This window comes from Falco cherrug, chromosome 14 (genome assembly GCF_023634085.1).
Source record: "Falco cherrug isolate bFalChe1 chromosome 14, bFalChe1.pri, whole genome shotgun sequence".
Taxonomy (NCBI): Eukaryota; Metazoa; Chordata; class Aves; order Falconiformes; family Falconidae; genus Falco; species Falco cherrug.
The window spans coordinates 19,967,878-19,991,609 of NC_073710.1; the positions used below are offsets into that span (position 1 = coordinate 19,967,878).

General features: G+C 44.6%; 1 protein-coding gene across 2 annotated transcripts; it reads left to right on the top strand.

The window, feature by feature from the left end:
• The first annotated feature begins 1,786 nt into the window (after positions 1 to 1,786).
• On the top strand, positions 1,787 to 17,798 carry MTHFSD (methenyltetrahydrofolate synthetase domain containing). Of its 2 annotated transcripts, none has more exons than XM_055726782.1 (8): positions 1,787 to 1,850; positions 2,045 to 2,148; positions 3,415 to 3,528; positions 4,280 to 4,393; positions 6,047 to 6,137; positions 7,034 to 7,146; positions 7,358 to 7,483; positions 15,673 to 17,798. In XM_055726782.1, the coding sequence occupies exons 1-8, from the start codon at positions 1,823 to 1,825 to the stop codon at positions 16,186 to 16,188; spliced, it is 1,206 nt and encodes a 401-aa protein (XP_055582757.1). In that variant the 5' UTR covers positions 1,787 to 1,822; the 3' UTR covers positions 16,189 to 17,798. The 2 variants fall into 2 exon arrangements, with proteins under 2 accessions (XP_055582757.1, XP_055582756.1); XM_055726781.1 differs by lacking the exon at positions 3,415 to 3,528 and adding an exon at positions 3,570 to 3,683.
• The last annotated feature ends 5,934 nt before the right edge of the window (positions 17,799 to 23,732 follow it).

Genomic DNA, 23,732 nt, shown 5'->3' on the forward strand with positions numbered 1-23,732 from the left:
TTGCTTAAGGCAAAGTACCCTGATTTATGGAAAGCCAGCTCAGACCTTCTTTCTTGGAAGCCAAATCCATGTAAGGAACAGTTTTACTGAGCATCTTGCATGGAGGTTGGATGGAGATGTAGGTGGTCTGGTAGGATATCAGCCCCCCTTGATTGTTAATGTATTAATTAATGGCATTGTTGCTACCTCATTCGCTTTCCCTTCCTCAAAGGAGAGGAGGAAGAGAGTGTGTTGGAGTGGAAACAGGTCACACAAGCTGCAGTGTGGCAATTGTGGGTGACAGCCGACAGACAGACAGCGCTGGCACTCGCAGCCTGGGAGTGAGTGCAAATCGCAACACTGAATTACAGAGAGATTGTAAATTGCTCACCAAAGGCCCGATCCTGAAGTCCCCGTAGAGATATCAAAGTCGCTGGGAGTTTTCCGTGAGTAGGAAGTAGAGGAATGAGCTTCAAACATTTAGGCCTAGCTCCACATGGGTGGTCTATTATGCCTGGATGGATTCCCACTGGCTCCAGCAGCACTCCGAGGTAGTGAAAAGGCTATTCCTAAATGCACCCCATTGCAGACCCAGGGCTTTAAGTACTTTCTTTGAATGCTTAGGAGGAACTTCACTGGAAAGGTGAAGCCTCAGGCTCACCACAGCTGCTCTGCAGCATTTAGTCCAATATGAGTTTGAAAAACACACATAGTTGGAGGGGGGAAGACTCCTGAACCCAGTGGAGTCCTGGCCTTTGATTTGCACTGTGAAAAAAACAGTCCAGCAATCAACAGCAGCCGCAGAGAGAAAAGGCGTTTGCATCTGCCCAGCTACATCTGTAACTATTCAGAGAAGAGCATCCGAATTTGTTCCGCTTTTTGGTTGGCAGAGTAACAGTCAGCTCTGACAGTCGATGTGTACTGGTAGCATCCAAGCCAAGCAGATTAGAAACCAAATTCAAAAGCCGTTTCCCCCTCTTCTCCAACACACTTTAAAATAAACCTCTGTTTCATTGTTCCCATGACCCTTCCATCCCACTCTGCTCAGGAATGTCGGGATTCTCAATGTCCTCCCTCTTTTTGGGGTAATTGTCAAATACATTAATTCCATAAATAATAAATCATACAAATTATTTACCGCCCTATTAAACACACACGAGAAGCATACTTTCTGAAAGCTGGCAGACTTGGAATCCCTCGTAAAGGCTGGATATTGCTTTACTCACAACCAGCCGATTTTAAAGGGAAAAATAACTGATTTGGGAGTTTATGAAAAGTGGGGTGGGTTTCTACTGCAGCTGTTGCACGTGATTGGAACTCCATAGTATCCCCCACATGAACGATACGGCACGTCCCTTCGCATGTTTGGCTTTCAGGAGGAATGGTGACACGTGGCAGATTTGGGCCTGTGCGGCCCCAGAGGGAAGACGCTGGCAACCCCCAGCAGCAGGGCGCCATGTCACAGCCTGGACGCTGCCCGCCGACAGCGAGGGGAGCGAGGGGAGCGAGGGGAGCCCAGGCCGCCACAGGCCCAGCTCCTGCCCAGCCACGCTTCGCCTCACACACGCCAGGCCCGGCACCCCGAGGAAAGGACCCTCCATTAGGCCTTCACACAGCAAAAGGAGGCTCTGGTGGGAGCATGGGCCTCCCCCTCCCTGGGGGTTCGCCTCGCTCAGGCGACTATAGCCTCCGAGCGGCCCTTCCCCTGGCCCAACGGCCCCACAGCCGCCATCTCTCCCGCTTCGCCTTCGCGCCCTTTTGACCCCTCCGCGCCGCCGTAGACGCAGAAGCGGGGCCTAAGGCGGAAGCTCCGCCCCCGTCGCGGGCCGCCGGCCGCGGCGCCATGGCGGGGGGCGTGCGGCTGCGCGCGGGTGAGCGGCGTGCGCGGAGGGGCGGGCCGGCGGGCTGCGTCACGGCGCGGCGGGAGGGCGGGTGGGAGCGCGAGCGTGGCCGTTGAGGGGCGACCGTCGGTGTGAGGGAGAGGGGCGGGGTGGGCGGCCCGGCGGCGGGCGCGGCGCTCCCCCGTGAGGCGCCCGGCCGCGCCCTCAGCTCTGCCCTCCTCCAGGTGCCTCCAAGTGGGACGTCCGGGAGAAGGTGTGGGACCACCTGGAGGCCAGCGGCCTGGCCGAGTTCCCGCGGCCCGTGCACCGCCGCATCCCTAACTTCAAGGTACGGCGGCCTGCCTGCGGGGCTGGGCCGCGGCCTCTGCGTCAGAGCCTCGGGCCTCGCCGGGCTCTGGAGCCCGGAGCCCGGGCCGGCAGGGCCTCCCAGCTCCCCTGCCTGCGCCCCCCAGGCTGGCAGAGCTCTAACAGACACCACCATGCAAACAGCATGCCTGTGTAATTCATACCGAGTAAAGAAATGCAGGTGCCTGTACCTGACAAGATGTGTCAGGTGTGTGTGGTGTTTTAATTGGTGGATACACACTCACCTTGTGAATGCAGTAAACATATTTATGGATGGGAAGGCTGAGGCATTCAGAACTGGATTTCACTCAGGGCCTTAAGTAGGTCCGTGGGATTGGAAAGCTGAGGTCACACATCTTGTGGGACTTGACGTAGGAACATACTGTGTGCTGCCAAAATGTGGATGGTGGCCGAGTTATTGCTGACAAAGTGGTGCTGGCAGAACCTCCCTCCTGCTCTGGCTTCATTGTGTCCCTAGTTTGATGGTTGGGAGAAAGAAAGAAGAGGATTTTCAAGCATTCAGTTGGTCAGGCCACTGCTTTGTCATCTGCCTGTTTTAATCTAAGCTCAAGGTGTGTAGCCATGTATCTGCCATGCACTGAAGAAACAATGACTAAAATAGCGTTGTGGGGGTGTGCATTGGCTGTTTTAGCCCATGAGTAGTGTTAGGAGATGGGCTCTGCTTTTGCTCAAGGGACTGCCAGAAGTGTTGCACCTTACTTTGGTGCTGAGGTAAAACGGGTGCTGAAGCAGGTGGAGGAAGCCTGGGACTAAAGCAAGGGGATATCAGCTTAAATTACAAGAGGAGTGCGTGCGCTGCTAAGCTTGAGCACCTTACTCAGTTAAGAAGCACATCTTGTGAGTTCAGTATAGTCTCTAAAGCGAGTGCCTTGTCCAGAAAGTCTTCATCCAGAGAGTCTCCAACTATGGCTTGTGTTTGAAGAAATCTGTATGTATTGACTAAAAAGGGAAATTGGTCTTCTGCTTTCAGTTAGCTGTGAAAGAGGGTGAAGTTAGGCAAAGTGACTGTACTTGGATCCCCTCTTTTTCTGAGGTCTGTGAGATACTAGTCAAGCGCTCAGCATCTGTTGGCATGTGAGAGTTTCCCATAGAAGACATCACAAAATTAACACTATGTCACTCATATTCAAAATCTGGGGAAATCAGCCTCTCTATAGTGTGAAAGATTGTAAATTGCCCATCTCTGCTGTGAGCTCCTTGGTGATGCACTGATACCTTGTGAAAACAGGGTGCCTCGCATGCTGCAACAAGGCTTCTGGGTTTACAGGAGTTCAAAGCTGCCAATACTGTAAAAGTAAATCCTGATGCTCCCCAGAAGAATGCTCGCTTTCTAACGCTGGAAGTAAGTGAACGAGTTCTCTCCTGATTCCTTTCTTCATGCAGGGGTCTTACCAGGCTTGCTGCTCTATTAAAGAGCTGGATGTGTTCAACAAAGCACGTGAGATTAAAGTGGATCCTGACAAACCTCTAGAAGGTGTTCGGCTAGCTGCGCTGCAGGTAACAGCACCTTTTCACCCCTAAGGAGGAGGGTGGTACAGCAGTGTAGCGCTGGGCAGCATCTCATGGTCAGTGCCAGCCTTTTCTCCAGAGGGAGCTTTACCAGTCCCAAGCCTCATGAGGTTGCTTATGTAAGGATGTCTTTGCCTTTTTGGCAAATACCAAAAGTGCAGTTGGGGCTCGGGGATATTAATATGTTTCTGCAGAGCAATAGCTGTTTCACCATTACTGTATTCTTATTCCCCAAAACACGTAAGGCAGCCTTGCCTCTGATTGCCTTGTGTTTATTGCAAGATGAATGTGTGACAGACTTACCTCGGACCTTGGCACGTGCTCTTGCTAATGTGGGTAGCTCATTCGTTGATGTGCCCTTTAAATCAATAGGTGTCTCTTGCCATTTGTTTCTTAAAACCTTCTCTGGAATTTTGCTGTACTGGAGGGGTTTCACCTACAAGTGCTACACAATCAACAATGCGAACTAGTCTATAGCAAATAAGATGATTGACCACATGGAGACCTCTGGGATGGTAAGAATATTTCTTTAGTGTAAAACGTGCCCACCTCCTTTTAATGTGATAATTTCTTTTGTTACATAGGCAAGGAAGACTTTGTTGGTTCCCACACCACGTCTGAGAACTGGCCTGTTCAATAAGATCGTTCCCCCTTCAGGTGCAACTAAGGAGATCCTGCGAGTATGCGCTACGTCCCAGGTAGGAATGGAGAATGGGGGAGGTCTGAATTAACTTGTAGAAGAGTGTTGTGTTATGATAGTCTAACTGGAAGTTGGAAAACCAAAATGCTACCTGAAATACTGTTCTGCTAGTGTGTTACTCCTGGTTTTGTGTACGCAACCACCATTAATTATTTTTTTGTTGGTACTTAAATCATGAGGAAATTTAGAGTTTTCACTATATTTTCTTAACAGAATGGTATCAGTATTTTCTGAATGCTTTTGGAACATTATGAGAAAATTTCATAGGTGAGTTAGATCTTTAGGTTTCTAATAAATAGTACTCCTATATTATTCTGCAATTTTGAGCTAGTGAACCCTATGAGGACTATTTTAGTGTTTACAGTTTTTGCATAATCGCGTCGGCAGAATATTAGATGTTAGTAAATAGGAAAGATCAGTTCTTTTAGAATCCTAAGTCTAAAATAACGTTAATTCAGTCATTTCATCAACCGAGGTTCAGAAATGTGTTAACAGTTTTATTTTGAAGTGTGGTATGTTGCTGCCCTCTGGTGTTAAAATATCATACTGTACAGCTAAAGTCATTTGGCAGAGAAGCCTGTGTTAGTTTATATGTGTCTTTATTTGATATGAAAATGTAACTTGTAAAAAATAAATAGGCCAGCTGTATAAGTTTATTTCCTTCTTTATCTCCTGCTAAGGGCAATAAAGTTCCACAGTAATCCTGTATATAACTGAGGGTTGTAAATGGATGGTAATTAGTAGCGACTTTCTTTGTTGGAAGTTCTATTAAAGTCATTAACTAATTAAGCTTTTCAGGGTTGAAGAGCACTTTTGAAAGAGACCTTTCTCTTGACCTGCTTCAGCCTTCATATCTCATCTGTGATCTTACCACCATGGGTCTGGTTTTTCCCCCAACCAGGCTTACTATGAGTAGATGCTATTAGCAGTTTATATTTACAAAGCACTGTGCAAACAATTCTTACCACGCTGCTGTGAAGTGGATAACGAGCATTATTACTGATAGTCAGCCACAGATTGCTGATCTCTCAGGTTTTGTGCTCTGCATGGAAAACGTTTGGCTTTCTATTGTGAGGATTAACTTAGCGCAAAGTTGCATTGTTGTGAGGAGGATTTACATTACACTGTGTACCTGGTTGTGCTGCAGTAAAGCATTTTGTGTGACTTCAGGCAAGCAGCTTAACAACTTTATGCTGTAGTGGTCTGTGTCTAAATTAATTTAGTAATTTGTACATGAGAATGAATTTAAGAATTTGTTGTGCTCTGGTACTCCTCATGGGTGTGAATTTACATATTATGACTTAAGGTAGTAGTAGGGTAGGAAGTGTAATTTGCTCTCATTTTGAAAAATAGATGTCCAATAAAGGGTTTCAAAATACGAGTTTGTCATCCTAAATAAGTAACCTTGCTTTAAAAAGTGCCCACCTCCCTTAGCTCTCCTTGAATGTGCCAAAATTCTTCTTGCTGTAGTAGGGAATCTATTCTAGGATTCCCTAGAGGACAGCTTTCCAGACATGTACAGCTTGGCTATACATGGAAGAAACACTTTGAAATGTGGGGAGTTACTTGTATTTATCAAAATATTCTGGATCTCTGCCTCACTGGTTGGAAGACTGCACTCTGCAAATCTAAAACTACGTTTTTCTTGCAGGGTATAAAAGAATACAGTGTGCCTGTAGGTCTTGATGGGAAAGCACGGGTGGACTTGGTTGTTGTAGGATCAGTGGCCGTCTCTGAAAAAGGTAAGATAAAGCCATGTAAGCTTTTCAGGAGGAGGGTCCTAAGTCACCATGCACAATGTCAGCAGGCTATGCTGTCCTGTTCCTTTTGGCAGACCCGAACATATCTTTGGAACTGAATTATGGTCTTGCATTTTTGTCTGTTCTGTGTGACAAGCCGCTGATCCCAATCCAACCAGGAAGAATCAGTGCCCGCTTTACAACAGTGCTGCCAGGACTTCAGTGGGCAGAGAGCAGTCCGGTTTAGAGCATGTGGGCCAGTGTTTTGGCCTTCAGTAGAATTGAAGCAAGCAATTTTTGATGTTATATATTATTTTTTTAAAGAATCAAGGAGGGCTCCCTGTTGAGAGGATCTGCTCTGCGCACACAGTGTGTGTGAAAGGACATGTGTTAACGGCTGCTGGTTCAGTACCTATTTGGGGATCAGATTTTGCATTTTTTGGTATTTTGAAGACCTGCTGGTGATGAAAAATGTTCCACTGGCTTTATCCATTGCCTAAAAATAATGTGCTTTTTGTATGTGACCCAGACTCCTCTTTACCCACATGAAGTTAACCTATGTTTGACATGAGTAAAGGGTTCTAATTACAATGGTGATTTTTACAAAAATAGGTTTCTATGTTAATTGAACTGGACTAAATTTGGGTTATTCTGAATGGGAGGCTCCTGGGATCCCTTAGTTCACTGAAACTAATGTTTTATTTTAATTTCAGTGCTGATTTACAAGGGAAGTTGCATTCTGTGAGAAATACTGATCTGAATTTTCCCCGAGTTACAAGTCTGTGCTTGGTTTATCTGTTACAGACTGCTTAGCTTAATTGCGTGCTTTTGACAGCTACCAGCCTTTCCACTCTGCTGTTTCTGCATTTACTATCACTGTTCACTTTTATGTATTTTAGGCTGGAGAATTGGAAAAGGGGAAGGTTATGCAGACATGGAATATGCAATGATGGTGTCAATGGGTGCAGTGCAGGAGGATACACCTGTAATTACTATTGTGCATGACTGTCAGGTAAGTTAAAATATCCACTCTTGAGTGACGAGTCATAACTGTGTGATACTGAGTGGTATGTCCAAAGAAGAGACAGGGAATTATGTTGGTGTGTCATTTACTTTGTTTCCACTGGCATTGACAGATTGCCTGTGTTTCAAGACATCAGGAATGGTGCACAATGTTAGTGAACTTGTTTTTAACTATTTAGCAAATCTCTTGTTCTTTGTAGGTGGTTGACATAGCAGAAGAGCTTCTTGATGATCATGATTTAACTGTGGATTATATACTTACTCCAACAAGAACTATCAAGACTAATTGCAAACGACCAAAACCTCAGGGAATAATATGGCATAAGGCAAGTTAACTCTGGTAACAGTGGCTTGTTGCTACTGACGTTCTGTTGTAAAACCCCCATTTTTTACATATAAACACATTTGTTGTATTAGAAATACTTGTAAAAGAAGCAGATGTGTTTGTCAGATGAAACAAAACTACAGCATCTGTGTTCAGTGTTTCGAAGTGAAGTTTTGAAGTGAGAAGTATATTCCTGAACCTGGTGTTGCTGTATCAAATGGGTTATAGGGCAAGAGTCACTGGAAACATTGTAGATTTTTAAGATAAATGTTGTTTCTTGTAGTTGTTAGCGTTATAATAGCCTGTGGAAGCTGAGGGGCTTCTGCACCTTAGGTGTTGTATTCCTCAGGGCTCTTTGGAATTGGCTCTGTCTGTTTTCTGGAGACCATGCCGTAGGCAGAACTTTATGGCTGTGTGGGATGGGTAGAGTATGTGGTGCTGTGATTGTGAAAGGAAGGCATGACCTAGTGGCTGGTACGTTGCTGTTTATGTAGTGGATGTATGGGGTTAACTTTCAAAGAACAGAGAAATCTGTGGCTGGAGCTTGTTTTCAGGTGGAGGAATAATGACTTTATACAGCCTTAAATCATGAATCATTATTTACTGATAATTATTCTTTTATGGGTTTGGCCTCTCTGCCCCCCCGCCCCCCCCCCCTCCCCCCCCTCCCGCCCAAGATTGTCAGAAACTTCAGCAGCTTCACAAATGGTTTCAGAAAAGCATTTAGTGAATTGTTTTACTGGAAGTTCATGCTGGGAAAACTTTTTCTTTGTCATTAGATTTTCATTCCTAAAGTCATGCAGTTAGGGAGCAGACACAATCCTGCATGATTGAGTAACAGTAGGAGCACACATGAGGAATAGTATACCCGTGTCTTGCAGAAACCGCTGAGGAATTGTTACTGAATACTTCTAGGGAAATCAAGAGTTGTTTGCTAAGCACTTGCCGATTAGCAAAAAGAGTTAAATTTGTTAAGGTGATGTATCTACAACAAATAATTCTAGCCAGTGCTATTTTTATTCCTATGGTGGGAGAGTATTTTACCCTGCATGTGGTTGCGGAGTTGAGGTTATAAATAAATAAATAAAAGCTCTGTCTGTACTAGTGCATTTTTTCCATTGAATTATTTTTGAATCATAATTTTTTAAGGATATTATTGAATGTAATTGTTTTGAAGGCCTACCCCTCGTGGTCCATCCATCTTGCCAACATACTTTTGATCGCAATTTGTCTGTCTTAGTGTCAGACTTCAGCCTCAGTAAGTGGCCTTGCTAACACATTTTTTCTTTTTTTCTGTCTGATTCCCTTTAGCAGCAACATTTTTCAAAAGTCTGGGGAAACAGTCTCTTGCAAGGGCCATTGAGTTTTTGTGAAACTTTGCCATTCGTGATAAGTCAGTTAGTCTCAAGCGATGTATCAAATGTGATGTGACCTTGGCCTGTCTTTGCTTTTCATAGGAAAACATCAAGATCAGTATTATAATACATGCCTGATAACCTAATGAAATTTCTGCCACAACTCCTTTGCGCTTGTTTCTAAAGCTTGAGGAGAGAGGTTTAGCAGAGTTGCCTAAAGCTTGCGCCACACTGACTTTAGCCAGTTTGCATGAGATAGTGAAACTTTTTCTAAAGGGTTTTCTACATGAGTGGTGTTGTCTGAAAAAATACAGCTCTCGCTGAATTTTCTACACCGTTCGCTAAGAATGAAGCACATTACCTGGTTGACCCTTTATTTGAATAGCTGAATGTTGATTTAATGCCTAAAGCTGCTTTTGGCTGTTGATCAGAGCATGCATTGATTAGCTAAGAATATTGGAGAGCACTAGCCAGAGCAGGGATAATCATTACATTTCTGTCCATTTGGGACAAGTGTTGCATCTATATCAAGAAGACAGAAATTAGCATTATTCTTTCACAGGGAGCTGAACCACATGTATATTTGTTTTGTACTTCTGGTGGTAACTGTATGTTCAACTCTTGCACAGAGGGTCTTGGAGGTGGGAGGTCTAGTTAATCAACAGGGTGTTAAAAATGCAGGATTTGATACAGGCTATTTAAGTGTTTGTCCTTTGACTTTTCCTGGCTGCTTCTGCATCCTTTTCTCTGCATCCTTTTCTCCTTCAAATCCTGGCTTTACTGATGCATTCATGTTCCTCAGAGCAAAACTAAATGAACCAAGAGGTAGTGAGTAAATAAATAACCCACTTCTAAAATGCAGTGTTTTGTCAACAGAAAAGTAGCTTAACTTTATTGTTAAAATGTGCAATGTATAAAATACATTGCAGAAAAAAAACCCCTTCATTCTTCAGGAACATGGCTGATCAAACCAAGACAATGATTTAAGAGCTTAAATTAAAGGTGTTTGCAAACATGGGATTACAGCTAAGCACTGTTGTAAAGGATGTGTTTTCTTGAAGCTGTTAGGATAAATAGCCGTTAATACATGCAGTCTGTTTTCATCTCCAAAAAGGTAAGAAGGTACTTATGCAACCAGCAAAGTGCACGTCTCCAGGCTAAGTTTTTGTGCTCAAAAAGGTACTGCATTCTCCTGGAGTCTTTCTGTTTATGTGCTATGTAGGAAGGAAGTAGTACATCAGATATGGGGACAGGGTACACAGGTGTTCCTCTATGAGTAAATGATTCACTTCTTGGGATAATTGGCATGGCTTGTCCTCAGTTGCCTTCTTTCAGTTCTTGGTGCATAATTTCCAGTTGAGCTGTTCCTTGCTGTCAAGGTATTAAGGTTTTCCAAACAGGAATATGTGAATCACTAGCTGTGATTTTTGTCATGGAAATGCTGATTTAAATACTTCCAAGGAAATAAAAGTTACAAGATTATAAATATGGAAGAAGCATTATCGATATTAGTGCTAGGCATTCTAGAAACACTTCTAAATACAAAGGCAGTACTGGAGTGTGTATATGGATAACTTTTCTGCATCTCAGTTCAGGGTTTTGAGAAATCAGTGTGTGCTGTTGGAGGACAGCAAGAGCTGCTAAGAGCTGAGCACTCTGGAAAACTTTATTTGGATGCCAGTGGAGAATTATTTGGCTTCATCTGTCTTGAAAATCTAACCCATTGTTTCTGGGAACTGTAAATTCATGAAACGACTTACTTTCTCATTTAGTATTTTGCATGGGTAGCTGTGATCTTTATCTGTGACGTTGTCTATTATATTTGTTGCAATTATGAAGTTATTTGTTCTGTGCTTATTTTAAATTGAAACTGTACAGACCAATTAAAATATTTGGGGTCATGAAGAGGGAAATGAGAGTAGTTGGTGGAAAAATCACTATATTCTAGCAAGCATTTCCTTCTGGTTTTTTAATCATTCTTTTGCTGAGAATCTTGTAGAAGTAGGAAAATCTTTTTCTCGAAATGAAATGAACTGGGGGGAATCCCTGGGTCCAATGTTGAAATTTTAGTACACAGTGGCAGAGGTGGAAACTATCTGACAACAAACAGCTTTTGATTCAGGTCTGTGATAGAATATTTGGAAAGCAAAATTATGTTGTATTAAAGCTCAAAAAAATTCACATATTCAAGCTGGTAAAACCTTTACCAGGGACACAGCATTGCCATCAGAAAAAAATTGTTGTTCCTTAAGCCAAGGTTTGGTTTGGTTTGGTTTGGTTTTTTGGAGGGATGGCATGAGCAGGGCATGCTTCCATGCATGGCTAAACATCTCAACACCTTTGCAAATATGACCCTTGCTGCAGAGTCCGCAGAGTCAGTTTTTGCTGATGTATTCCAAATGTGGATTGCATAAGTTTCTCCTGAGGGACACTAGCAGACTTAATGGGCTGCCAGCTCCCAGAAATATGCCCTCAGATTGTGTGCACATATTTGGACATTTTGTGCGAATGAATGATAAAAAGTTCAACTGTGCTGGCCTGTCCTAGCTGTCTTGACTTTATCTGTGTTTTAAACCCCTGTGAGCTCAGTGCTCCTTGAAACAAGCAACTGATTAAGGAGGCAACATGAAGAGTGGGCTCAGTCCTGGAGGCCTTTATGAACAGTCTTGGGTCAGAGACCCCTCAAGGTGGGCAAAGATGAATCTCTCAAACACGTTCTGCCTACCAGCCTCAGGACTTGGAAGAGCTGGTGGATGTGCTGTACTAAAGACTGGTGGTCTTTGCAGCCTTCCACAGCAGGGCCAGCAGCATTTTCTGTCTCCGTCTCGAGCCATGGGCTTTTCTACCAGTTGGTGTGTGCAGATGGGTAGCTGTGTGAAGCAGAATTAAATAGTGGACTTAGCATGCTCTCCAATATATCGCTTCCCTCATCTGCCTCATCGTATAGCTCCAATATATGTCCTTCCCTCATCTGCCGTAGATCAGAACTGCACCGCCTCTGCTGCCAGGGAAATCAAAGTGGTGTTTGGCTTGGCCTGTACTGTATCAGGGGTCAGCATTACTCATTCTGTCAGAGGACAAACACATCTTTCATTTTCCCCATCAAAATATTGAAAGTGGCTGTGTTCACTGTTCTGGAATAACAGAGGTTGAAGAGAGCTCTGATGTTGCAGCAGAGACGTTGCAGTAAGTCCATCTGCCACCTCATTGTTTTGGGACCAAACCAGGTGTCATAAGAGTGGATGCTCAGGGTTAAGTGCTCAAGATTTGTATTGGCACTCAGCATCCAAGGCGCTGTTTTCTTCAGGTTTCTGGCAGAAAGGGGCCACATTTCCCTTCTCAGCTCCTTTCTCATAGCCCGGTAATTGTGTGCCAGAAGAATTCATCTACCCTGCTGTCCTCTTTCCCCAAGGCTCTCCCAGCTATGGCAGGGAGTAGGCAGGATTGTTAAATGATTAATTGCCTTTGGTGGAGTTATTTTTAACCTGAATCACTTCAGTTACTGAGTTCATAGCGCAGACCCACAAGCACTTTTGTTGGCCAACTCCAGAGGGCTGAAGTATGGAACTGGCCTGGGAATTGGTGGTCAAGGGATAATAGGAAACTTCTTCAGCTGGCTTCACTGCCAAAGCCAATCATTTAGCTAAATCCCAACACTCAATAAGAAGTTTACAAACATCAATAAATGGTTTGGCCTTGACCTTGTAGGGATAGAGGGAGCAAGGGAAGAAGCTTCCCACCACTGGGTTTACCCAGGTCCACATAACGGGATCAAGTCCTTTGCATCCTGGCTTAGCCTAAAGCACTAGGCAAGGCTAGGGAGGAGTGACCAGCCGGCACAGGACCAAGAAACGTGCAGCTTGTTTGAAAGAGAGGAGGAATATCTTTGGCCTCTCTCCACATGGAAATAAATCATTGCAATCCTCCACAGCTCACAAGACAAAAGAAACTTTTTGCATGATCGTAATTAGCAACACATTGTAGTACCACAGAGTTCTTTTGTTTGTTATTTTGCAACAGAGCAGAGCAAGTTTTTTCCTCTCCTCTGCCACCCACTGCCCCCTTTGCCCTTTTGGCTTTCACCCCCTGCACCCCAGAAAAGGTAGTGGCTTGGTTTGTTGAATCAAAATTCTGAAATCCCAAACCGAGTTTCTGCCTTTCATTTACATAAAAGTGGGGAAAAATAGGGGAAGATTTAGAAGGTTTGGCCCAGCTGAAAGTTTCTCCTAGACCCAAGGGAAAACAACCCTTAAGGTAAATCCTCTGTCTCTCTTTTGTGGCAGAAGGATGTAAGTTGATAGTGTCAGAACTTGTCTAATGTATGTTTTTTATGGATTGTTTTCTGTTACAAAAAAATCCAAGTGCCAAAACATCTGCCTTTGTTGCTTTGGTATTGTAAAGGCTACGTACTCTTATACCTGTGTAGGGCTGAACTTAAAGTAATGATGGGTTCACTTTGTGGTGGTGTTTGATCAGAGCTTCAGCTTTTATAGAAAACAACAGTTCCTAGCCCTTACAAAGGGGCTGTTGTAACTACATCTTCTTGAGTTTGCTGGGAGCCTGAAACAGATGCCGAAAACTACTGGGCACTCTAGTGAGAGGAGAGGCCATGTTTGAGCCTGGCCAGCTGGAGTCTCTTAGAGAGTATGCTGGCCCCTGGATCATCTAAATCCTCTCCTTGGTTTGTCCTTGAAAGACTGAGAGTTCCAGAGTTCATCCTCTCAGTGCCCACCTCTTTGATTCCCTTGATGTACAAAGTGGTGAGGGTTTGCCCTTGGTGGCATTGATCTTTCTAACTAAACACCCAGTCCATGCCTTGGGAACCGAGTTTAATTTCAGGGTCAAAGGAGCTGTACATACACTTGGTAAGAGGTTGAGGTTGTGCTTTGGGCCCAGGAGTGATTACTTGCATGAGGATAGAAAAATGTTTTTCCTGTTTTGTTTAATTAGCATAGAGCTTACGTTTCACATAGAAATTTGACAGAGGACAACAAATGTTCCTAATTGCTGGCCAGTAAAAACAAAGTAAGATGGCTTCAGCCATTGGTTTGATGTTGTATCACCCAGGGAAGGGGAGTTTGCTGTCAAACACAGCAGTCTGAATTCTTGGCTGAGAAAAACAAATCAGGCCAGGAATCCACAGAGCAATAACTCTTCAAAATCTGAAAATGGCATGTACCTTTCAGAGTGCAGAGGCTCCCAGAGCCCCAGAGGAAGTCCTTGCCTCTCTGTACTGGCAGCCAGATCAGGCCAAATTTGTTCAGAAATTGTTCTCAGTCATGAAGTTTAAAGGGTCTGATCCCAAACACCCTGACTCTGGGTTTGCAGTGTGGCAGAATGGAGGTAGCCTCTGCCCATACTGGTTAGTCCTATTCTGCTGTTTGATACTATATTAACAAGACAGAGCTAGGACCCACTTTATGTAAATTGGATTTTTATTTAGTTTCAGCCCAAAATAAAACTTGCTTGTTTGCTTCTCAGAAGAGAAGCCCTGGGAACGTTTGAGATAATTCTGTTGACTGGCTTTCCCGTTACCTAAACCCAGCATTGCCCCCACCCCATCTTTGATTTATTCAGGTCACTTCAGAGCTGGGCTACTCTTCCTGTACGTTTTAGCCTTGAAGTGGTGCAGGCAGATCTAAACTCAATCTGACTGTAATTGTAGAATTCAGGGGCTCTGAGATGAGAGAGATCTGAGCTGGGAGATCTGCAGGCATATTCTAGCCGGGATATGGTGGTGCTAGTCCCATACAGCCTGCTGAGTAGTGACCCTGCTCAAGTGGCTTGCTCACACTGTGTGGGCTACTAGCTTGGGTCTCTGCTAGCTCAGGCATCGCTTCCCTAGGCTCTGTTTTGCTCCCTAAATTTAAGAATTGAATCTTGTGTTGATGGATGTTCTGCTTGTCCAGCAGCCAAGTACGAATTATTCCTCCTTCCAACTGCAGTCTGCAAGCCAAGAGCTAGACCACATTAGCTAGGGAACCACTGCGTTTCCTGCCAGTCACTGAGTGCAGCCTAGGGCAGCTCATGCCTGAGATGGATAGGGTTCAGCTGTTGAGAGGAAGAGCCCTTCCAGAAAAGCTGCTTGTGAGCTGGGGATGGGTGGAAGGGATAGAGGGTTCAGTTTTGAAGTATAGTGTCCAGGCGCTTTTCCGTTCTGTGATCCAACCCAGCAGACTGATGTGGGATCTGATGAGTAGCTGCAGGTGGTGTGTGAGGTCAGATGACAAGAGGGAGGCCGTGCTGATGTGCCACAACCAGAGAACGTGCCTCCAGCTGGGCCCACATTCATAGGAGCCCTGCTACAAGGCACGCTCCCCAGCTGCAAACTCAACACCATCGTCCCTCCCCATTATATGATCCAGCCTACGGGATATCCTGTTTTGAGAGAAAAGAGCGCAAGGAGGTCTGCAGAATGAAAGTAACTGATGGTCTGATGAATTGTAAGCATTTAAGATACTGCCAGAGCAGGAGCACAGGACCTTGGTCAAAGCAATCATTAAGGGATAACAATGAGAACACGAATCTGAAAGCACTCTGATAAATAAATGTCAAAATCGGATGGTTCTGAGTTTGGTTTTGATTTTCCTGCTGGATCTACATTGTGCTGCTTGCTTAAAGAGTAACTAATGTTTATTTTTGTCCTGCAATGTGTATTTAGGGAGCAGCTTCAGAATCAGGCCAGCAATTAGTAACATTTTGAATGCTCTGGCACTCTGAATGTAGCAATGTAATAAGGTCCTCTCTTTTTATGGCACAAGTGGGTCCTGATGGTGGTTGTCTTTTTCTGGAAGGCGAGAAATCTCATAGTTGTATCTGTCTTCCTCCTTTTTAGGTCAGCTATGAGATGCTGGGAAAAATCCCCATCCTAAAGAGTCTTCGATACAGAGAGAAGCAGGCTGGCAAGGATGTCACCCTCCAAGACGAACATTCAGACTTGGCAAATGCCAACACACCAGCAGCGTTAAATGAGGAGGTAGTGGCTGAAAATACACGACCGCAGGCTGCTACGGGCTCAGCTCAAATAGGACAACATTGTGCTGAAAGTGATTCTCTAAGTCACAGATTAGAGGGATCTGGCATGATTGCTACTGTGTATGTGGGGAACATACCTCCCAGCCTAAGAGTGAGCGAGCTGAAATGTGCTTTAAGGGAATTCCATGCAACTCCTTTACGACTGAATTGGCAAGCAGCACAGCATAGGGCTTTTCTCGATTACAAGGATAAAGCAACCGCAGAGAGTGCTGTATCCTCTTTGAAAGGCTTGAGCCTCGGGGGTAATACTTTGCGAGTCGAGCTGGCCAAGAATCAGAGAAACAAAGGGCAAGTAGAAATCAATAGTCAGAAATGAATATGAATAGAGGAAAAAACTGGGCGTGTTTTCATTGTTTTGTGAGAATCCAACCTAAGTTTTCAAGGATATTGGTATATCCTCTGATTTCTGCAGGCTGAACAGCAAAGTGCAAGGCCAACTTTTCACACAAACAAGGCATACATCTCACAGCTGACTTGCCTGCCTCATCCTGCAGTTGTACATGCAAAGTGTACTTGTCTAGACAGGTGTCAGAGGGGCCGTTTCTCTAAACAGTTATCCACAAAGTACCCACATTCTGTGTATTTGTGTTTTGGTTGGCCATAGGTTGATTTGCCATTTGGTGTGTACGTTTGTGAGGCCTGGATCAAAAACCTGCCCCTTGGTAGCTGCATGCAGCCACATGTAGCAAGGTGGCTATGTTCTGTCATTTGAAGGCTGTACCTGCGAATTTGTACTTGTGAGCTTAAAAGCCAGCTGTGGAAAACCTGTCTTAAGGGTTACAATTCTGTTTACTGAAAAATGGCTTTTGCCTGTTGGGAATTTTCAGCATATTGTTCATAAAAATGGCTTGGGGGAGAGATTGTCCATTTTTTGTGCTCTTGAAGAATGGCTGTGGAAACGCTGGCTCAGCCACTGAGTTCTAGTAACAGCTGTTAACATCAGGTGGAAGAGATGGTAGCCCCTTTCTCAGCTTTGTTGGGTTAATTCAGCCCTTTGTAAACCTTATATTTCTTATTTCAGTCTGGCAGAGCAAAGTAAAGACCAGTTTTCTGCTCTGCTTTTCCCCAAAACACTTCAGCTGCCTTTTCATGGATGCAGAAAATTATAAAATAGATGCTTTTCCTGGTTGTCTCATAACTTGCTGTGATTCCATTGCTTCTGTGAAATGACATTAATATTAATCATTGTAGTGGAAATGAAAAGCAGACAGACCACAGTCAAAACTTGTGGGTGACTAGTCTGGTATGGAGTTGTTTGAAAAGTTGCTGGAGATAGTAGCAATGCCTGTTCCTGCTGTGCCTTTGTCACCACCAGTGTGGTCTTCCTGCACCCGCAACATCAGACAGCGAGGAGGCTTAGGCAGCAGCGCTGGCAGCTTTTCATTGTGAAACTGCTATCAAGTACTAGCTTGAACAGTAAGAGTTGTACGCACGTGAACGTTCACTTAGGGTGTAAGGGCAAATGAGGATTTATTTGGTATGGCTTTTATTACTTTTCTTTTTTTTCTATGGTTTCCTGTTCCTGAAAAACAAGTTGAATTTTGGCCGAACGATCCTTTCTAAACAGAAGCACTTTTGCCATTGATGCTGGGCACATAGTCAAAGTAAGCATCTAAATGGATATTTTTTTTAAGTATGAGTTGGAAACTTTTTTTAGCCAGAGGGTACTGTTAAGTATATTTTAAGCACATTATTATGCCTCAAGGGTCAGGCATTTCATAAAGTATTAAATAAAAAGTTCTCGTCATTATCAAGCACTCTGTACGGAGGGGCTGAAGGAAAGCATTGCTTCAGCTTCTTGTAAGGTCAACAAAGGAAAGGTTTCTGGAAAAAAAGCAGTACTATGCTCTAAAATGCTCTCTTTTTCTCTGACTCAAAATTATTTTCAGTATCACTTAGTCTGAATTAAAATATAAGCACTGTGAAGTCCTCTGCGTCTTTTTTCAGTAGTTGTGCATTTCAAGGATGAGTCAGGTGTTATGTTACTACTTAAACATACAGGTTACATCATGAGCTTAGAAAGCCTGGGCAAGAAAAGCAAAACAGTAATTATGTATCACTGCCTTCCCCTTCCAAATGAGGGCAAATAAGTAACATGATCATGTGATGTTCTTTTTGACTCTTGCAATGCTGCTTGCATTGGTGAGGATGCCCAGGTGACCATAGCAGTTAAAAAGCAGTTACTTTGCCAGTGAAAACTTCCAGCATCTCAAACATCCCTTGTTGCTTCGCAGATTGAACCAATCTTTTCTGGTCAAATTTCTGGGAATGTTATCTCCTTACCTTATTTGATTTCTTAACATCTGAAGTTTCAGTGCAGGTATGTTTATGTGTTACGTGATACATAAATGTGTTACGTTTGCTTGCTTTGCTCTCAACATTGCATGCAGTCAGTGGCCAGTTTTGTTCAGACAAACATATCTAGATGGTTTTCTGTTTGCAGTTGTGGTTCTGTGTGTAACCCGGAGGGTGAGCTGTGCTAGCTCTGTATCCAGGTGGGCAGATCTCTGCTGACCCATCACTTTTTTCCATCATGTATTGTGAGGCCACATTTCACAGTGCTAGCTAATACCTCGTTACTTTCCCAATAGGCAATTAACTGTCCAAAACACGCTACAGAGAAGTTACTAACTAGACAGAGGTATGTAACAGTAGTTGGGCTCAGAGAAGAAGAAGAATTACTGTTAAGTTCAAGCTAATGCACCATTCATTAGCATTTTGAATGGCCTGGAATAGTGATGTTGATGCTATGATAGTTGGCTTTCCAACTTAAGTAGTCATTTTTGATCCAGGTTACTAGTAAATGGCAAGGTCTTTTGGGCCTTGTCATTAAAGATGAAGACAGGCTGAGAGAGTTGGGGTTGTTCAGCCTGGAGAAGAGAAGGCTCTGGGGACACCTTATAGTGGCCTTTCAATATTTAGAGGGCTTATAAGAAAGATGGGGGCAGACTTTTTCATAGGTCCTGTAGTGATAGGACAAGGGGTAATGGTTTTAAACTGAAAGAGGGTGGATTTAGATTAGAGATGAGGAAGAAATTCTTCCCCGTGAGGGCAGCGAGGCGCTGGCCCAGGCTGCCCGGAGCAGCTGTGGGTGCCCCATCCCTGGCAGTGTCCCAGGCCAGGCTGGACGGGGCTGGGGGCAGCCTGGGCTGTGGCAGGTGTCCCTGCCCGTGGCGGGGGGGTGGAACTGGGGGGGCTTTAGGGTCCCTTCCAACCCGAACTGTTCTGTGATTCCATGAAAAAAGTGGGTTTAATTCAAAGCGGCAGGTGCTCCCAGTCAGAGTTCGGCAGCCTGTTGCAAACCCATCTGCACCAGCAGCTTTGGCGAATCAGTAGCAAGTGAAGTGCAGGCACACAGGTACACGTTCATTTCTGTCGTCTCTGCTTCAAGAGCAATAACCTGCAGGGAAACAGGCAGCTGTTAAAAACAGAGACTGAAGCTGCAGAAGGCTTACCGGGGTTCAGAGCTTCTGCAGAGGTTTAGGAGTAAGGGGTTATGTGGAGGCAAAACAGTACTCCTCAGAAATCACCTTTGGGTTGCTATAGGGTCCCTACAGCAAAAACTAGAACTTGCGTAGTTACATTCTGCAAAAAAACCAGCATGGCTTGCAGCAAAGCTGTTCTATAAGCTTCCTGTGAGAGGAGGGTATAGCTTGTGCTTTTTGAAGTGGCATGTACCAATGCAGCCAGAGTTTGAGCCTGTGCACCCTGAAGTTAATGCAATTTCTGTCTTGGCCAGCGAGGGAAGCAGTGACAAGGATGGGGCCCTTCCTGCTGCTTGAGAAGTTGCTCATCTTTAGCTAAAAGACATTTCAATGCAAGATGCTAAATTGCTATTTAATTATATAATGCAAGACTGCCCAAGGCAGACGCCTACAAGGCCTTTTGGTGCCTTTAGATGTAAGATGTGGATTTTTTCTTGTGGGCTGACCAAGTTCCTACTTGAGGAAACAGCAGATTTTGAAGAAAAAGTGAATGGGGCAGCCTGCATCTCTTAGATCTATTGTTTCAGGCTCTCTGCATGCTCAGGAAGACATCAGTTATACATGAGTCACTTCTGACTTTTCTCTAAATCCACAAAACTCTGAAATGCGATACGTTTTAGTGAATCCTTGGACTCTGATCTCATCATGAAACTCAAGGCACTGAAGGCTGCTTATGTTTTACTTTGGCCTGGACCAAGACTATACAAGATAGCATACCAACAATCAAACAGTAAAGCCTGTGCCCTGAAGAATTTACAGTCCAAATTAACAGGCTTTAAAGATGAGAACCTTTACTCAAGTAAGAATTCTTGGGTTTGTACCTGTTGTAGCTTTGGCCTTGCCTTTAGCGTGTGTAGGTTGAACTGGGCTGCATCTATGTAGATGCAGTTTGTGCCTCATCTCGGGTGGATGCCAGCCCTTACCTCCCTAGGACTGAAGCACCAGTCTAAGACTTTGGGGGCCTCAATTCTTCAAACCAGTTCTCCATAATGGCCTTCCTGTGACCGCCAATGCCTGGAGCAGTGAGGAGAAGGTATCTTTTAAGCGCTGAACCCCCACACTCTTTCTGTAAGGACGGTGGGGCATCCTTGCTTCTTAAGACTCTCATGATAAAAACATCTGCAGTGGCAAAGAACTGCGTGGATGCTGCAGGAGAGTCTGAAACGCTGGTGACGGATGGGTAGTCTGCTTTTAATAGGGAATGAAGTGATCCCTAACCAGGCTCGATTTGAGTTCACTTGCAGCAGCAGAGGAGCCTGTGTTTCGCTGCTGTGTGATGAGAAGAAAAGTTCAGCAGTACAATGGGAAATACTTTACTGAGCCAACTTTGTTCAGAAGTAATTAAAAATGAGGTCTTTCTATTCTCTGCGCAGCCTGATGTCCTCGCTTGTCATGTGGTTCAGTGCATTCTTTCCAGCTCCTTTCATGGCACAAACAAGTTAGGATGTTGTTACTGCACACCCCTCTTTTTGAGGGTTCAGCGGGGAAAGATGCTGAACAGCTCTGGAGGCTGGTCGGTGTGAGCAAACCCCGCTCCACCCTCATGGCAGCCGGGAGGGTGTGGGATCCAGCAGCGACCACCCTAGGTGTCACATCACGGACGTGAGCTTCCCAGGGCAATTTGGCCCTTCCTCCTATCCTCGCTCATGGGAGAGATGCGAAGAGAAAACAGTATCGGATGAATGGAGCCTCTACCAGATCCACGAGACTTGAGAACATGGGTCACTTTGGAGGGGTTTTTCTTTTGTTGAATGATATTAGTCACAGCGTGGTGTGTGGCACAGAGCAGTGAGGCAACATTGTAATCTGCTAACAATAAAAGCGAGGTGGCTAACTGCCACTCAGTGCTGAAAACTATACAATAATTAGGGTTTTCCTTCAGACAGCTACGTCCATGCATTTCCTGGAACAAGGACAAGGCCACACAGCTTCAATACACCGAAGACAACAGCGGGTAAACAAGTCCATGTTGCTGTGTAGTCTTCTGAGTGACAGGACTCAGAGATTGTTTGTTTCCATGGAGAGAGAAAAGAAAAAAAAGTATCTCCTCATCAGGGTAGGGAGGGAGGAGAGCCCTCCCCTGGGCCCCGCAGCCAGGCCCCCTTCCAGCATCTCCATGCACATCAGTCCCTGGTCCCACCCCCCAGAAAGCAGGCCTTAAGGACAGAGGCTTTATCCCATTATCTCTGGAGACCAATAAAATATCGTAGAAAAGGGACGGTTAAATACTATCTTCAAGTCATGTCTGGGTTATTTTTTTTTTTTATGATTTCATCGTCTTTTGCTGCTCCAAAGGGAGAAACAAATGTTTTCTAGGGGCATGTTTCCATTGAAAAATCTAGCACTGGGGCTGTGTCTGCCTCCACAACTGCAGCAAGAGGTGAGGAGCTGGGAGAAAAGCATGTGCTGGGATTTCTCTCATTCCGGTTCCTCAGAAGGAACAGCCCCGTGCAGCAGTTCTGGCTTTAGAGGAAACATCTGTGGCTGTAGCCACGTTATTCAGGCAAACATACCCCTCCGTGAGGTAGGCTGTTGTGTACAAATGCTTTTATTTCCTCATTGCCATCTATTAAAGATTATCTCCCTACAAGAAAAGTGCACCATTTCCCATGTTTTCATGTGTAATGTCTGTGATGTCTGCTGTAAACATCATGAAATGTTTGCCTGCTCCTACACTGACATAGGTATAAAAGTCACTGCTTTTCATCTTTCAAAGCACTGCAGAAATGTTTAGGGTCGTGTATCCTGCCATTGTTCTGGGCTGGGCATCCCACTGAAGTCACTGGGAGAAATGAGTTCAGGATACGGACCTATCTAGTCAATCTTTACATGGCCCCAGTAACATCCACGTTTTACAGATGGGAAAATGAGGAAGGCGGAGATGGCTCCTGATAGACTAGATGCAAATGGCAATTCCAACCACTTTGGAAAACAACTGGAGGGAACAGACTAGAAACTCATCAAAAATAAAAATAAAAATAAAAATAAAAATAAAAATAAAAATAAAAATAATAAATAAAATCCCATAGCATGGTAGCCTTTGGACTTTTCTATGTGACAGGTACCTGATGTCCCAGATGGGCACCTTGTTGCTGCTTCCCAATGGAGAGCCGCAGTGTTGTGGTTGCTGCCTCCACGCGCAGGTCAGCCCTGCTGTGGCTGGGAACGATTCTGCCCATCCTGCTCCACAAGCGCCTTCCAGTCAGGGCACCCAGCACAAGCCTTTTCCCAGCCCAGGGACAAACCACAGCTCTCTTGCCCTGTGAGACCAGACGTGCGAGAGAAACAGAGATAATTTTTTCCAAAACACGCCTCCTCCCCAGGTCTAGCTAGTCACATACATGTGTTACAGTCCAGCCATCCCATGCAGGAACACATGGAGCTAGACCAGGGTGACTTTCTTCCTTTAAGGAATAAGGCAAACATATGGGATCGTTAGTGGGAGAAGAAAAAAGGGGGCACAGAAAGAAGGGAAACATGAAATGCTGCAAAAGCTTCTACGTTTCTAGGCATTAGTGTATCCATTGCTGCCACTCCTTAGTATTTTTAAGTGAATAATTAGTCAGACAAGAGTAACACTTACATTTTTCCAGAGGGATATCATGTTTTCGGAGTCTTTCCAGGCACCTGCACTGCTCAGACTCTGCAGCATAGTGTTTCCATCTCTCTGAAGGCGGTGATTGCTCGGGTAGCTGGTCTGCAGCGGCTTTTCTTGACCACAGAGGAACACCATTGCTATGGCAAGTGAACTCTTGGTACTGTAAGTCCCTGCAAAACTTTCCAGGCCATGTCATCTTGCTTTCCCAGGTGTGTTTGCTTATTTTTTCAGTAATTAGCCTGAGGCTGGGCTGAGCCGCAGAACTGCCTTTTTGCACCACTTTGGGTTTTTCAACTCCTGCTGCTTTAAGTAAAGAAACGCCTATGTTCAGGCTCACACCCATGTAAGAGCCACTGAAGTAAAGTGGCACTGCCAGTGTCCCCGCATCTCTTTCCATGATCAGGTAGAGATGCTTTGTCCTCTAGAATTGTCATTTGCTCTTTGCTGCTTGTACCAGTGGCCTGCAGGCTTCCTGGGATCTCTCAGAAGACCTGCGAGAAGTGTCCGAGAAGAGGAAATTCATGTTTATGACAAAGTGATTCACCTCAGTGACATTTGCTGAAGGATCTGCATCTCCCTTGCAAAAATTTAGCTCATTTTTAAGATTGGAGTTAAAACATTTATTAGAAGTTTGATGGATCAGAGCAACTATTGATCATGGGAATTGGTCTCAAAGAGCTTTTTGTAAAACTGTGCAAACAGACAAATCCCCAACCCAGAAGCTCAGTAACAGGTTTATTCGTTGCGTTGTCTTTCCTCAGCAATATTCTGATGTTA

What these genes read in the sequence shown, in the direction of transcription:
- MTHFSD (XM_055726782.1), top strand. Translation starts at nt 1,823, where the DNA reads ATGGCGGGGGGCGTGCGGCTGCGCGCGG. An exon ending in GGGCGTGCGGCTGCGCGCGG is followed by an intron (nt 1,851 to 2,044) that starts GTGAGCGGCGTG and finishes GCCCTCCTCCAG; the next exon opens with GTGCCTCCAAGTGGGACGTC. An exon ending in CTATTGTGCATGACTGTCAG is followed by an intron (nt 7,147 to 7,357) that starts GTAAGTTAAAAT and finishes TGTTCTTTGTAG; the next exon opens with GTGGTTGACATAGCAGAAGA.